The 14,737-nt window shown below is 53.8% G+C and overlaps 1 protein-coding gene across 10 annotated transcripts; it reads left to right on the forward strand.

The window, feature by feature from the left end:
• The first annotated feature begins 4,710 nt into the window (after positions 1-4,710).
• On the forward strand, positions 4,711-14,427 carry DTYMK (deoxythymidylate kinase). 10 transcript variants are annotated; one of them, XM_032637645.1, is made up of 6 exons: positions 4,731-4,910; positions 6,011-6,119; positions 6,664-6,822; positions 9,573-9,663; positions 11,295-11,420; positions 14,165-14,427. In XM_032637645.1, the coding sequence occupies exons 1-6, from the start codon at positions 4,781-4,783 to the stop codon at positions 14,408-14,410; spliced, it is 861 nt and encodes a 286-aa protein (XP_032493536.1). In that variant the 5' UTR covers positions 4,731-4,780; the 3' UTR covers positions 14,411-14,427. The 10 variants fall into 10 exon arrangements, with proteins under 10 accessions (XP_032493541.1, XP_032493536.1, XP_032493537.1 ...); XM_032637646.1 differs by having other exon boundaries at positions 4,732-4,910; positions 6,664-6,795; XM_032637642.1 differs by having other exon boundaries at positions 4,733-4,910; positions 11,223-11,420.
• Positions 14,428-14,737: the final 310 nt, after the last annotated feature.

Raw genomic sequence — 14,737 nt, forward strand, 5'->3', positions numbered from 1 at the left:
ATTGGTGTCACACTATCCACTTTTCTACCATTTACATTTTTAACAATACTCTTCACAAATTCTGGCCATGTTTTACTCAATTTTATGTCATTCTGTTTATTCGATATATTTCACAGTGTTAGCGTACCATACTTTAACAGACTCCTAATAGGTGAACAATATTTTGATTGTTCCCAATCTTTCATTACCATAAATAGTGCTCTGGTGAACATTTGTTCATACACCTGTATGTATATGTTCCAGTTATCTACTGCTGCATAATAAAATACCTGAAAACTCTGTGGTTTAAAAGAAGCATTTTATTAGAGCTCACAATTTTTGTAGGTCAGGCATTCTAGCAAGGCTCAGTTAGATGATTCTTCTGTTCTGTGTGATACGGTAGAGATCACTGGTGTGGCTGGAAGGCTGCATTCAACTGGTACCAGGGACCAGAGCACCTACACATTGCCTCTCCAGCCCAGTTGTGCTTCTTATGTGGCTGCTCAGGGCTTCTGGAGATTTCCAGGAGGCCCTGGTGGAAGCTGCCAGACTCTTGTGACCTCACCTTGGTCATCCCAGAACCATCACCTCACCACATTCCATTGGTTGAGTCTGGGGCCAACCCAGACTCAAGGGGAGGGGAAAGTAGACCCCCACCTCTCAATCGGAGGAGTAGCGCAGTTGTGGCCATCTTAACCTACCACATTGTCTTATTAGTTCTTTTTTTTTTTATATTTATTTATTTGGCTGCGCTGGTCTTAGTTGCGGCATGCAGGTTCTTTGTTGCAGCGTGCAGGATCTAGTTTCCTGACCAGGGATTGAACCCGGGACCCCTGCATTGGGAGCGTGGAGTCGTAACCACTGCACCACCAGGAAAGTCCCGTCTTATTAGTTCTTCAAGATAGATTCTTAGAAATTGTATTGCTGGCTCAAAGGGCATGTTCTAAGTGCTGCTATTCCCAAATGCATTGCCCGAGGGGAAGGTTATACTGACACTCCACTGAGTATGTTTCTACTTTTGTTAAAAGTAGGGGAAAAAAAAAACTCAGTGTTTTGTGTTTCTTTGATTTCAAGTGAGGCTAAACAGATTTTCACACATTTGTTGGCTGTTTGTAGTTCTTCTATCATTTTATGTCCTTTACTGTTATCTATGGGGAAATTGGTTTTCATGCCTTTCATCTAAAAAAAAAATTCTTTATTTTGAAGGGTAGTCTTCCTGTATCATATAATGAAAATAACTCCTCCCAGATATTGATGAATTCTCTTACAAAGACCGTTTTAGAAACTGCAAAAATGAGAGATGATTCCATAACTATGGTCGACTGAAAAAAAATGCACAACCTAAAAGTTGAGAATTCAGCTTTATTTGTCAGACTTTCTGAGCAACTGCTCTGAGGAGGTAAGAGAGGAGCCAGGATCTATGAGAGTTTTTGCAACAAAAACGGCACAGTCGGAACATCAAAAGAGTACTGTTAATTAAAGAAAACAGACACCTCAAGTTAATGGAGTTAACACTTTTCTATGTATGGGAAAATTCAAGAGTCTGGGCTCACTGAAATCATTCCTCTGATGTGCACCTTAACTACCTAGGGCCAGGATCCCGCTTCTCTCCCTCCTGAATCCCCTCAGGGTGCACCATCAGGGGTGTCTGCAGTAGCTGCCGGCTTGACAGCTGCAACATCCTTGCAGAGTATTTTTCATCCGCGCTTTTTCATTTCAACCTTGGGACTACTGACAGTTTGGGACCAATAAGTCTTTGCTGGTGGGGGGCGCCTCTCCTGTGCTTGTAGGATGGCCAGCAACAACCCTGGCCTCCCCCACTAGCTGCTCTTAGACCCCACCCCAAGCTGTGACAGTCAAAATGTCCCCCAGTCAAGAGCCAGTGCTTTGGGGGAAGGCTAAGCTACTCTAACAAAGAAACCCAACCAAAATCCACTAGCACAGAAGGAATTTTATTTCTTATCTAACAGGCCAGGGGCCAGGCAGCCATGCTCCGCGGGGTTACTCAGGGACCCAGATTCCTTCCAGCGTGGCGTCTGCCCCCAAAGGGCCTTGCCATTGTCTTCATGGTCAAGGGTGGATTGCAAGAAGGTGGGGGGGGTTGCGGGAGAGGGAGAATGCTCCACCCACTGTCTGAAGGGGCACACACCACTGCTGCTCACGTCTCATTGGCAGTAACTTAGCCACCTGGCCCCATCTACCTGCAGGGAGGGCTAAGCGATGGCATCTAACAGGGCAGTGATGTGCCCAGCACAATCTTATTCTTCTGGAAGTAGATGAGTGCTATGGACTGAATATCCCCCCCCAAAAGTCATAGGCTGAGTCCCTAAACCACAATGTGACTGTATTTGAGAGATCATTAAGAGGAAGAGAAACCAGACCTCTCTCTCTCTGTCCACAGCTGTACAGTGTGAAGGCCATGTGAGGACACAGTGAGAAGGTGGCCACCTGCAACCCAGAGGGAGAACATCAACCCTCCTGGCACCGTGAACTTGGACCTCCAGCCTCCAAAACCGTGAGGAAGATGTTCTGCTGTTTAAGCCACTCAGCCTGTGGCATTTTGCTCTTGCAACCCAGCTAGAACAGGGAGAAAGTCTTTGATGGATAGTAGCAGAGTCTGACCAATTCCTGTGATGGAAGGTGCAATAGGACAGTAAGAGCTATGGGGCCTCTTTTTTAATGCAAAGTCTCAAACTCACCTAACAAACTCCACATCCCATCAGCCAGCTTCAGCAATTCTGGCCAGCTTCTGGCCCTTCCCTCGCCCCAAGCACACTCAGGCCCAGCGCCCTATCTGGCATTTCCTCCTTGAAGCAAATGCCCTTGTGCCCGCTACCAGGCCTCCGTGGCAGGGGAGACTCGCACGGCTCAGGGCAGACTGCAGAGACGGTTCTCAGCGTAGCAAGCACAGAGACGGATGCAAGGACTCTCCTGTACCTGCGTCAGGGATGTGAGGTCACGACTGCATGCATGGAGGTGCTGCAGTCACCCTGTGACCACGAGGGACAAGCTATGAGAACTGGTAAGTTGTTGACCCAACATCTGACATCACTGAGTAGCAGAAACAGTTCTTGGCTGCCTAACTCTGGACTTTGTGTTATGTGAGATGATTAGACATCCTGGTGATTTAAGCCAGTTAGGCTGGCATTCTGGTACCTGCAGTCAAAGGCATGTTGGAAGAGGTGGAAACAAAATTGCTTCCTGTATCTTAATAAGAAATTTCACTGTACTTGTGTCAGTTTAGCAACTTCTGCCATCAAAAGGGCATCCCCTGCATACAAGGACCCAGCAGCCAGGCTCCCACATTCCCATGGGTGACCAGGAAGGCTGTGCGGTCACAAGCTGATGTATTGCACGTGTTCCTGCCTGTCTGCCTGGTAAGTTCATCCTACAGATGTGGTACAAGGCTGTCCTGGGACTTGCCCAACCCCAGGAGGGTTCTCTTGTGTACTGTAATCCCTAATCCCTTCATCCTTTTGAAGACAAGGAGATGAAAATTTCAGAACAAGACTCATAATTCAAAGGCAGCATTAAGTACTAGTGTTTGTATCAACGACTTTTCACTAGGTTGTACCACAGTAACAAAGGACCCCAAAGTCTCGGTGGACTCGGCATCACAACTGTTTATTTCTTGCTGGTGCCACCTATCAGCTGCAATGGCTGTGGCTTGGCTGTGGCTGTTTGTTCATTCCAGGGTCCAGGGTGAAAAAGCAGCCCTAACCGTGCACATGCTGTTCTCACACTGGCGGCAGGAAGGGGAGGGGTGACCCGCACAACAGCTTTTAAAGTTTCTTCCTGAAAGTCAGCTCTTGTTACTTTACAGATGCCCTGGAAGTCACAGGCCAAACTCAGCATCAAGGAAGAAAACCAACAATTGGGAATGATAGAATCTACCACCCTTCCGGAACCCACAACCAAATCAAGCAACGGTCCATCAGGAAAACGTCAAGCGACCATAGGTGTCTGGGCTCACGGGAAATCAGGGGCTTGAACCAAATGAGGTGGGGGAGGAAAGTCAGGCAAACTGTTGCCACGACCTCAGCCCAAGCACCGAGGTGGACGGTCTAGAGGTCGCGGGGGTCCGCTGCCGTCCCCAGCCCTGGAGAGCCCTCGCCCGTCTCTCGTCTGCAGCAGGGGAGCAGGTGCTTCACGAAGGCTCCCTGGAGAGCAGTCCTGAAGTTCACGGCCACACTTCCGGCTGCCTCCGGATTTCTCCTCGGCAAACTCGAAAGTTCCAGAGGAAGTTCTGGGAAACGCGGCTCCCAGCTTGGCACGGGCCGAACGCTGGTGTCCGCCCCAACCCCCTAGGTTGAGGTCTGACCCCACCGTGACGGTACCTGGGGACAGGCCTCCGGGGCCACGAGGCCCAGAGAGCGGTACCCCTCGACGAGAAGGCGGCCGACGCGGTCTCACCTGGAACCGCCCCTAAGACGACAGAGGCCAACCTCACTGAGCGCTTCCCGGTGCCTGGGCGCGCGCCCTCAAGGTCCCCGCCGTCGGGGAGTCGGCGGCGGGCGGGCCCCGAGGCCGCAGCCCCGAACTTTAGGAGGTAGGACGACTGCCCGCGCCCACGACAGCGGCCCGCGCGGGACAAGGCACGCCCGGCTTCCGGCCCGGAAGAGGCGGTGCGACCGAGGCCCCGTCGGGCTAGTCGCGCCGCTTCCGCCGGACTAGTCCCAGCCAATCCGGCTCATCTGAGCCAATCCCGGCGCGCGCCGCGGGCGCCGGCCCATTGCAGCCAATGGGAGGTCCGGGCGGCCCGGCTACGCTGGGGGTGGTGGCGGAGGCGGGAAACGCGGCGATGGCGGGCAGACGCGGGGCGCTCATCGTGCTGGAGGGTGTGGACCGTGCGGGGAAGAGCACGCAGAGCCGCAAGCTGGTGGACGCGCTGTGCGCCGCGGGCCACTGCGCCGAGCTGCTGCGCTTCCCGGGTGGGCGCGGCGGGCGCGGGGTTCCGGGATGCCGGGGGCCGGGGAGGGGACCCAGGGGCCACGGAGGCCTCGCCGGCTCCTGAGGACGAGAAGCGAAGGCCTCCTGCGCTGAACTCGCCCTCGTTTGTCCGCGGGTCGGAGCGCGGGGACCACCCTTGTGGTCCCCGAGCCTCAGTGGGACGCGTCTGTGGTTCTGTTTTTGCGCAGCTGCCCCGCGGCTGATGTGCAGTAAAGTCACGTGTTTAGTGAGTCTTGACACATGTACACCCAGGAAAGCGTCTTCACGACCAAGAGAATGAGTGTGTCTGTGACCCCTAAAAGTTTCCAGGTGCTGCTTTGTAATCCAAGTCTCCGTTTTATCTTGGGTTTCCCGCCCCCCGTCCTTGCATGGCTGTTTACCCTGTGAAGGGTTTTGTTTCATATTTTTAATTTTTTAAGGTAAAACATTGATCTTGAAAACCAGGGGTAGGGAGATGGGGGGGATGCTTTTTAAATTTTTCTTGTTTTTTTTTTTCTTTTGGCCACACTGTGTGGCATGTGGAATTTCACTGACCAGGGATTGAACCCGTGCCCCCTGCGAGTCTCAACCACCGCGGAAGTCCGAAAGTGCTTTTTTGAATGTTTATCATTTTAATCTTTAAGCCAGCCAGTCTACAAATCTTATACAGTTGATCCTTGAACAACATGGGTTTGAACTGCAGTGGTCCACTTATATGCATATTTTTTTCGATAAACATACAGTACTATGAAGTCCTGGGTTGGTGGAATGCAAAAATGCAGAACCTCAGATGTGGAGGGCCGACTTTGGGAGTTGAATATCCTTTTGGTATCGAGGTAGCTCCTGGTACCAGTTCCCCTTGGTTGGCAGTTCCTTTGCAGTTGCTGCCTCCTACCTGAGTTCCTTCTTCCTAAAGCATTTTTCATCCCAGTGTGTCTGCACACTGCTGCCCTTTCTCAGGAAAAGGTCTGAACCTGTCTAAAGTTGTTGTAAAATAAAACTCAAAGTTAGACTTGGGTCAGGGCCTGGAAATTTGGCACAAACTACGAATGTAGATGGAGAGCCTGTCCTCACTTTTGTGTGTTGTTCTCTTTTGTTTTAGAAAGATCAACAGAGATTGGCAAGCTTCTGAGTTCCTACTTGGAAAAGAAAAGCGAGGTGGAAGATCACTCGGTGCACCTGCTGTTCTCTGCGAACCGCTGGGAACACGTGTAAACACCCCTGTCCTTCTGCCGCTCCCCCCTGCTTCTGTGCCTCCCCCCGAGGCTGAATGCGGCTCTTGTTTCTGAGTGGTTGAGAGTCATGCTGGAGGCTGTACCTTTACAAGGTTCTTTAGGTCACAGATCCCAAAGAGCACTAGTTAATGCTTTTTTTCTTCTCCCCACCCCCCGCTCCCAGCTTTTTGTAATTAATAGACTTTAGGTAGTTTTAGGTACACAGAAAAGAGCCCCCCCCCCGCCATGCCCCCATCCCTTCCTCCCCGCCCAGAGATGCTTTTATTTATGTCTTTGATGAACCAGTGTTGACACATCATTAAGTGAAGTTGAGTTTATGTTGGGGTGTGCCCTCTCGCGCCCTCTTTTTGACTTACATCATCTTGGTGGATTCCCTCTTCACCCTGCACAACTGTTGACGAAGTGCCTGTGGGGTACGCTCTCAGGTGCTTCTGTTTCCATTTACACACGTATGTAGGTAACACACATGTCATCGGAGGTGTTTTGTTTTAACGTGACTGAATGGGACCCTACTGTACAGATTACCTCACGGCTGGCTTCCTGAGGCCACCTCCCGATCTGCACTCTTCCTCTTCTCTCCCGTCCCAGCGGCCTGCTCTCCGGAAAGGCTGCCCCACCTTGGACTGAGGGATGCCAGTGGACGGACGTTCAGGTGGTTGTGCCTTGTTCCCTCTCACAGGCAAGCTGGCACTGCTCTCCTCTGGCTTTGGCTTAGCCGGTGGTCTTGTCTGGAAAGGCCTCCCCCTCCGTGTATTAGATGAAAATGAGGGCAGGTTTACAGTCTTTAACACATCTGGAGTTTATTGACATAAATGTTGTGATTTTCGCTTTTTGTGGATTTCTAGAAAAGTAATGTCAGAGCAACTGAAAATGAGAAACAGTTCTGACTCCATTCCCTAATTGCTGTCTGCTTCCAGGACACAGGCCTGCAAGTCTCTGGGCCATTTGTTCTGCCGCAGCTCCCCCTTCTGATTATTCCAGCCACTGCCATCAGATTAGGTTTGCTGACACGTGGAAGTCCTTGGCTGACAGGTCGGATGCCGGGCAGCGCTGTGGCCCCTAGTACCCCTCAGGTCTCGTGTGCAGGGCGGGCCTGGGAATGGGTGCTCAGTTGACCTAGGCTGTTTTGAGTTCACCCTGGTGCTTGGAGTACTTTTTGAGAGGACTCTGGTTACTTCTTCAGCCCCTGGTTTTCTGCCCTTTTGCTGTGCTGCGTCTTTACCAGGTCAGTTGCTGGTCGTGGAAGTCATCTCCCCTCCCAGCTGCTGCGCGGTTTCCCTGGCACTGATTGCGGTAACAGCCTCCGCTTCCCTCCCCGGCTGTTTGTCAAAACCTACTGATCCTCTAGGGCCATCCAGGAATTAAATTCCTGGAAATGAGCAATGTCTCTTACTTTCCATAGCAATTTAGCAATGTTCTTCTCTACCTGTTTTTAAACTTTTTATTCTGAAATAGTTGCAATCAGTCAGGAAAGCTGCAGCAAGAATCCCCGGGTGCCCTTCCCCAGGCTTCACCGGTTAGTAACATTTTGCCATATTTGCTTTACCATTTGCTCACTCTTTTTAAAAATCAAGGGCTATTTTATGAAATGCTGGGTTTACCTGATGTTTCCTCACAAGTAGATTTGGGTTTGCATTTTTGGTAGGAAAACCCCAGAAGTGACATTGGGTCCTCTTGAGGGCATCGTGGCGGGATGCGAGGCCACTTGGGTTTCCCCTGATTAGTGAGGGGGCTGCTGGCCAGGCTCTTCCACTAAGTGGCTCTCTTTCCTGTTGTAAAGAGTCAAAAGGGGAACTCATAAACCAAAAGTGCCCCTTTCTGTGAAGCTCACCTCCTAGTTTGTGTTGGTCAGTCATCCTGCTGGAGTCTGTTACTGATTTTCTGATTCTGTCATTTCCGCAACACTGATCAGCTGGCATTCTGTGTAAGGAAGAGCTTTCCTGCCTTCCGCGTCCGTCTATCCGTCCGTCCATCATCAGTGGGTCATAAGCGCTACTGTTAGTCGTTTCGCTGTTCAGATTGTCCCAGCCTCGGCCTGTGGGAACCCCTTCAGGCTGGCTCCTTCGTCCCTTGGACGTGTTTCTGGCCTGACAAGGTATTGCGGCTTTCCGTGCCTCCTGCTTTAGCCGGGGCCAGCTGTTCTCTGCTCTTTGTGGAGGGCGGACTTCAGAGACCGACATCTGCTCAGCTTCTGCACGTGTTCACGTCCCCTGCATCTGTCTGACCCCTGCCATCTCATCCAGCACCCGGGCTCATCTGCCCATCCTGCCCTCCACGGGCTGGTCTTAGGATCACTGCCCCCACCTACGTAAAGCCTGCCTGGGGCTCACGGGTGGTTGCAGCTCTGTCGTTAGAATGGGGGCACATGGTGCTGTATCCAAACATCTCAGGCACGCCTTTGCCCTTCCACTGTGTTCATTTGGGATACGGGTAGGTTCATTTGACTTTGTATACAATTTTAGGTTTTTCTTTTTTTTCCCCATTCTTGTTGATTTCAGTTTTCGAATATGTAAAACATGAAATGGTTCTAAGAGTCAGAATCATACAGAAAGGTCACTGCCCTGCCCATCCCCTTTCCATCCAAGCCCTGCCTTCCCCTGTCGGTAAGCAGGCCCATTCACTTCTAAACAAAATCAGCAGATGCCTGTTGTCTTGACTCACCTTCTGTCTGATACAAAGGCAGCCACCTGTGTGCCCAGTGTGCTTTGCTTTGTTAGCAACGTGTCAGGAGGGTGTTTATGGGGCATCTTTCTCGCTCTCTGTACAGTTGCACCTTCTGTGCTCATGCCATATTCTACCAGTGTTCTGTTCACAAGATTAGGTAGTTGTAAGTGTTGATAATTTGCACTTAGGAATGACGCTGTGATGGGAATGGCGTCTCACTGTTGGAGGTGCCCCCCGCTGTGCTGTTCTGCGAGCTTCTCACCGTAACTCTTTTGTTCCCCAAAGTGCAAGCAGTGCTTCTGGCCCATGCCAAGCCTCTGCACCCATCTTGCTAAGGTCTCGGGGCCGGAGGGTGGTGGGGACCTGCTGCCTCCTGCCGGAGGGTGTCCTGGCTCCCAGGTGGATGCAGGAGCATCCTTCATCAGCTCCAGGCCACGTCCAGCCTTGCCTCCCGTTGACCTGGCCCCTCCTCTCCCCGCAGGGCCTGGCCCTTCCACGCCCGGACAGCCGAGCTGCCTCTGGACAGCTGCCGACGCCAGTTGTATTTATCCCCTTTAGTGGAGTTGTCTTTTCGTGCTGGGCTTTGCTGGGAGTGGAGATTCAGAGCCTTGGGGGATGAAAGTCAGGCTACAGATTGCTGCCCGCGTATGATCCCTTCATCATGTTGGCTTCTGAATTGAATTGTGTCCTCAGGGTGATTTGAGCATGAGACTTCAGGGCCTATGAAGCCAGGACCATGGCTCACAGTCATCCTCTTTTTTGTAGGCCGCTAATTAAGGAGAAGCTGAGCCAGGGCATCACCCTGGTCGTGGACAGGTATGCCTTTTCTGGGGTCGCCTTCACCAGCGCCAAGGAGGTGAGTGCAGCTCCGGCCCCAGCACGTGGTTTGTGCCTGGTGTGGACTCAGTGTGGTCCCCATGGGCACAGAGCCGTCGCAGCACGAGTCTCTTCATGTCACTGCCTCTAGGGGTTTGAGATCCCCGTGTTCGCCAGGTCAATTTGGTCTTTCTCGACAAGAAGAGAAACCTTTTTTGTAGCTACAGGTGGTTTTCATAGATACAACTGCATTTTTCATTTGGCCGACACATTTCACATCATACATTTACACATATGGTCCATCGGCAGACCTGTTTCATCCAGCGTCTTGTTTGCGGAAAAGACGGTGAGAGTGTCTGGGGTGCTTTCGTGCTGTGTTCCTGACCCCCTGTTCCAGGGAGCTGCTGTTTCACAGGCATAATGGCAGTGACTACACTGCCCTTTTTTCCTGCTTTTTATTTAAAAATTTTCAAACATATACCAGCAGAGAAAATAAGCCACCCAGCACCGTCACCTGCCTCAGAAGCTTCTGGTCTCTGTGACCCCCAGACACATCATCAGTCCCTTCATAAACATTTCGGTGCACATCCCCAAAGCGGCTTTTCAGAAACCTCGTCTCAGCCGTCCCAGAGTGCCGTCATTCATTCCGTCAGCGCGCGGAGTTCCCAGTGCTCTCAGGAGCCGTTTGATCCGTCCTGTGTTTTTACAGTTCGATTGAATCGGAATCCAGCCAGTTAAGGTCCATTCTTGAAATGTCTCTTGAATCTCTCGATACATAGGTTCCTGCATCTCTTTTCTTCCTTCCGCTAAAATTTTTGAATTTTTTTATTTTCCCAAGTCGCCTGTCAAGAGGCATGGCGTGCCTGGTTATCTCCTTTTTGTGGTAACCGTCTTTGATCGTGGCTAATTCACGAAGGGCTGCAAAATGACAGCCTTCTAACCCTGCCAGTCTGCCCGCACGAGCTAGCTGGGTCCTCCTTTAGGGCAGTCCCCCGAGGTACCGGCCACACGGCTCCATCTGTGAAAAGTACGCAGGCTCGGGCAAGTCTGACGGGCTCCCTTCTCCAGTCAGGGTGTCCCGTCAGCACAAGGCTCTGAGCCCACAGCTCGGTTCTAACCCTTTTAAATCTTCAGAGCTGTGTGGCTCTCTCTTCCTCTAGAAGTGGGGACACTATTTTTAGAGTTGCGAGGATGGATGAGAGGGGACATGCAGGAGACAGCACACGGGGTGCTGGCGAGCGTCTCCAGGATTGGGGTCTTCCCCTCTCTGTAGAAGGGAGTGATGCCCTGGCTCGTCTGCTGCCACTGCTTAGCCAGAGGGTGTGGGACGCACGCATGATGCCCTCGGTCCCGGGCCCTGAGTGACGCGTCCTGGGCCCCGGGGTGTTCTGTCCACTGTGAACGTATTCACATGTCAAAACACAGGAAGGTGATGTGAGAGAAAGCAAAACGCTGGAGACCTAAAGGACAGAGCTGCTGCTGTGTAAGAACTCTCCCCTCAAACGTCAGCTCGCTTTTCCCCCTTTTCGATGAATTTTGAAACCAGGAATGAGACCGCATTAAGCTGGCTCCATTAACGGTTGGGTTCTTCGTCTCCAGAATTTCTCCCTGGACTGGTGCAAGCAGCCAGACGTGGGCCTCCCCAAACCGGACCTGGTTGTGTTCCTGCAGCTGCAGCTGGCAGAGGCCGCCGCGAGGGGCGAGTTCGGCCGTGAACGCTACGAGAGCAGCCCTTTCCAGCAGCGCGCCCTGCAGTGCTTCCAGCAGCTCCTGGGAGACTCCAGTCTGCCCTGGAAGGTGGGCGCGGTGCCTGGGCCCTCCTGGGGGCAGCACTTTCTGGTCCTGGGGTTGGTGCAGGACGTGGGTCGGTGCCCTGATGCTGGCCCAGGGCAGGGCCGCACGGGCAGCGGCTCCAGAGCAGGCGTCCTGCGCGGGGGACCCTGTGCCGAGCCGTCCGTCCAGCGGGCTCCCGTCCCCTGCTGGACGTCAGCTATGCGAGGCCAGCACCCAGAACGCCGAGTCCGTGGGTGTCAGGCAGCGGCACTTTAGCTCCCGTGTAACCGGGTCGAGCGTGGGGCCTTCGTTGACTCCAGGCGCCAGGCGGCCCGCACCCGCCACAGCTGCCACCTCCCTGCTCTCCGTCCCCGCGGCCTGGCGCCCGCCCACCTCAGGGCACGTGACCCGGCGCCCCGGTCCATCCTCCCTGCACGTGCCCACCTGGCATGGTCGCTGCTCCTCTTACTGCTGGCAGTGTCCTCGCCACTCGGGCAGGTCCCAGGGTTTGGGTTCTCAGTTCTGGCACCTCGTGCTTCTCCCTCGCCCTCCAGCTGTGCCTCCCCGCTGTCCTGCTCTGGCTGGTGCTGGTTTGTGGCCAGGGCCGGGGCTCCTCTGTGTGCAGGTCCGAAGTACACCCTTGACCTTTCTGTTTGTCTCCTGTGCTTGGGGGTGGAAGGAAGGGCGTGTCTTTCCCCAGATGGAGGCTGCAGCACGCTGCCTCAGATCCCCGTCATCTCTCTGCTGGCTCGTTCTATCAGCTACTGAATTCCAGAGTTTTCCTCTGGTTCTTCTTTTTTTTCGGCTGTGCCACGCGGCCTGTGTGTGGGATTAGTTCCCCGACCAGGGATCGAACCCCTGCCCCGTGCATTGAGAGCACTGGACTGCCAGGGAAGTCCCTCTCTGGTTTTTTTTAACTAGTTCTACATGGTGTAAGTTCCTCTTGATTTATACTACATTTCAGCACCTGCTAGGAACACGACAAGACTTCCCAGCATCAGGAACGTGAAAGGGGAAGGCCAGCGGCGCTCTCCTCTCCTTCCTGCACTGACTTTTCGTCTTGTCTCGTTTCCCGCAGCTTTAAAAACTTCCTTTAATGTTCCTGTAGGGCAGGTCTCCTGGCATAGCATTCTCAGCTTTTGTTTACCTGAAAATTTATTTTTCAAATAAATTTGAAAAGTATTTGAAATTTCAAATTTCAAATTTGAAATTTGAAAAGTATTTTCCAAATTTTTAAAGCAGTCACAAACTTACAGGAAAGTTGTAAGTACGATACAAGGAACTCTTCCCCAGAACCATTTGAGAATAAATTAGTACCTGACACCCCCTCCCTGTCAAAATGGGGCCAGTCACATGGATCCACTCCTACTGCCTGACCTCCCGGTCCCACTAGTGACCCTTGTAACAGGACGTGGTTCACAGGCACACCTCTCTGGCCTCCAGCCTGTGACTTTCTCAACCTTGACTTTTTTGAAGGTCGCAACAGTCGCTTTGTAGCCGAACCTCAGATTGACTTTGTGATTGGATCAGGTCGTGTGTCCTTGGTGGGCTGTCGCTGCCCCGTCACGGGCTGCGCACCCTTGGTGTGTCGCGCTCCAGCGATGCTCCCCTTGAGCTCTGGGTTAAGCGGTTCACGGTGAAGTCACTCCGCGTCCCGCTGTGAGGTGGTGCTTTGAAACCACGTAAAAACCTCGCTGCTCATAGACTTCCAGTTCGTTTATATGTTTACACTTGCACGGACTCACGTTTGTACCGCGTACTCACCAGCAACCTGTTTTCCTCGCAATTGGAGGTGCAGGTTGGCCCAGGTCTGGCCCCTGGGTGACCCCCACCCCAGCCCCGGGTCCTTCTGATCAATTCCCCTCACTTCCGGCCCTTCCCGGTCCCGGCCCATTACGATCGACCTCTGGGCTCACCCTGTGCTGTCCCGGCCCAGCGTCCCGAGGTGTCCCTGGTTCCATTTTATGGAGGAAGAGATAGAGGCGGTTATCTGGGCCCCCAGAGGACGAGGGGTGTCCACGTACGCGTCCACACGGGAGGTGCCACACATCGCCAGCTGCCTGGGATGGTTCTGTTTCAGAGCTCTGCAGCTGGGCCGTGGCTGGCAAGGTGACCTTCAGGCAGGGCCGGGGGGCCCATGGGGAGGCGGTATCGCTCCTCATAGACTTCGTGCCGCGGTTACAGCTGTCTGAACGTGTCTACACCCTGGAGCTTTTCCAGAGTTTACTGCCCCAGAGGCTGCCTAGAGGCTCTTAGTGCCCAGAGCTGAGCCTTGGCTGAGGAGGGGGCTCCCAGGCACGCCTTCCCTCATGTGGCCCGGTATGTGTCCCTCCCTCCAGTGGAGAGTCGCTCCTCTCGTGGGCTGGCCCCCCGGTGACCGAAGAAGGTCCTTGTGTCAGTAAGGTGGGGCAGCCAGCTATCGGGACGAAGCCCATCGTACCAGGGAGAGGAGTTGGACCCAAGTTGGGCTCCCGGCAGAACCTGCAGTACAGGCAGGTCCGGGCGCGGCGGTGGAGGGGCGGGAGTGGGCGCTGCCCTCGCCGCCTCTGCTGGCGGCACCGGGGTCCCCTGGAGGTGAGCGTCTGACCGGGGCTGCAGCTGGGGGGCCAGGCGGCTCGGTCCCAAGGGCCCGTCCAGCTCACTGTCCCTAGGCGAGGCCAGGGCCGGGGGTCAAGGACCCCAGAGGAGCGGAAGCTGTGCCCTCCGGAAGCTGCCCCACCCGCTGAGAACATTAACCTGTATTCTCCCCCCTGCCCCGGCCCAGACAGTCGACGCCTCCAGGAGCATCGAGGATGTCCACCAGGAAATCCGCGTGCTGTCTGAGGGTGCCATCCGGGCCGCTGCACACAGGCCGCTGGGGCAGCTGTGGACCTAGAGGGACAGGACCCCCGTCTGCCGCAAGGCAGGAGCCGCGTGTGCAGTTTCCGGGGGGGCGAAGCGGGACTCCCCAGGGAGTGGCCTGCGGGGAAGCCTCTCCTGCCCTCACCTGTGCCCCGAAGATACTAATAAATTAGTTACTGTGTTTTGCTTACTGAAGTTTCACAATGACTGTGTCCAGGCAGTTCCATCAGGGTCGCTGATGTCCTCGTGGACGTCTTCAGACACCAGTAAAGATGAAATGAAAACAGTTGTGGGCAGCCCCGGGCCCAGCAGGCATCAGCCGTGCCTGGGCTCTGAGCGCCAGCCTGACGTGCCGACCTCACAAGGCCTGACCAGTCTGTGTCCGAGTGGCAGCGTCCCTGTCTCTGAGCACGCCCAGTGCTCGCTTTGCTGTTCCCTCTGTTAAGGTCTGAAATGCAGGTGGCCCTGCAGTGGGCGGTGGGCAGAGCCCCTGTCTGCAA

The sequence above is a fragment of the Phocoena sinus genome, chromosome 7 (genome assembly GCF_008692025.1).
Source record: "Phocoena sinus isolate mPhoSin1 chromosome 7, mPhoSin1.pri, whole genome shotgun sequence".
Taxonomy (NCBI): Eukaryota; Metazoa; Chordata; class Mammalia; order Artiodactyla; family Phocoenidae; genus Phocoena; species Phocoena sinus.

Bases quoted from the DNA above. Each gene is read 5' to 3' on its own strand.
- DTYMK (XM_032637642.1), top strand. From the start codon at position 4,781: ATGGCGGGCAGACGCGGGGCGCTCATCGTGCTGGAGGGTGTGGACCGT. The intron at 6,120-6,663 runs GTAAACACCCCT...CCTACTGTACAG, and splicing joins GCGAACCGCTGGGAACACGT to ATTACCTCACGGCTGGCTTC. The intron at 6,823-9,572 runs GCAAGCTGGCAC...TCTTTTTTGTAG, and splicing joins TGCCTTGTTCCCTCTCACAG to GCCGCTAATTAAGGAGAAGC.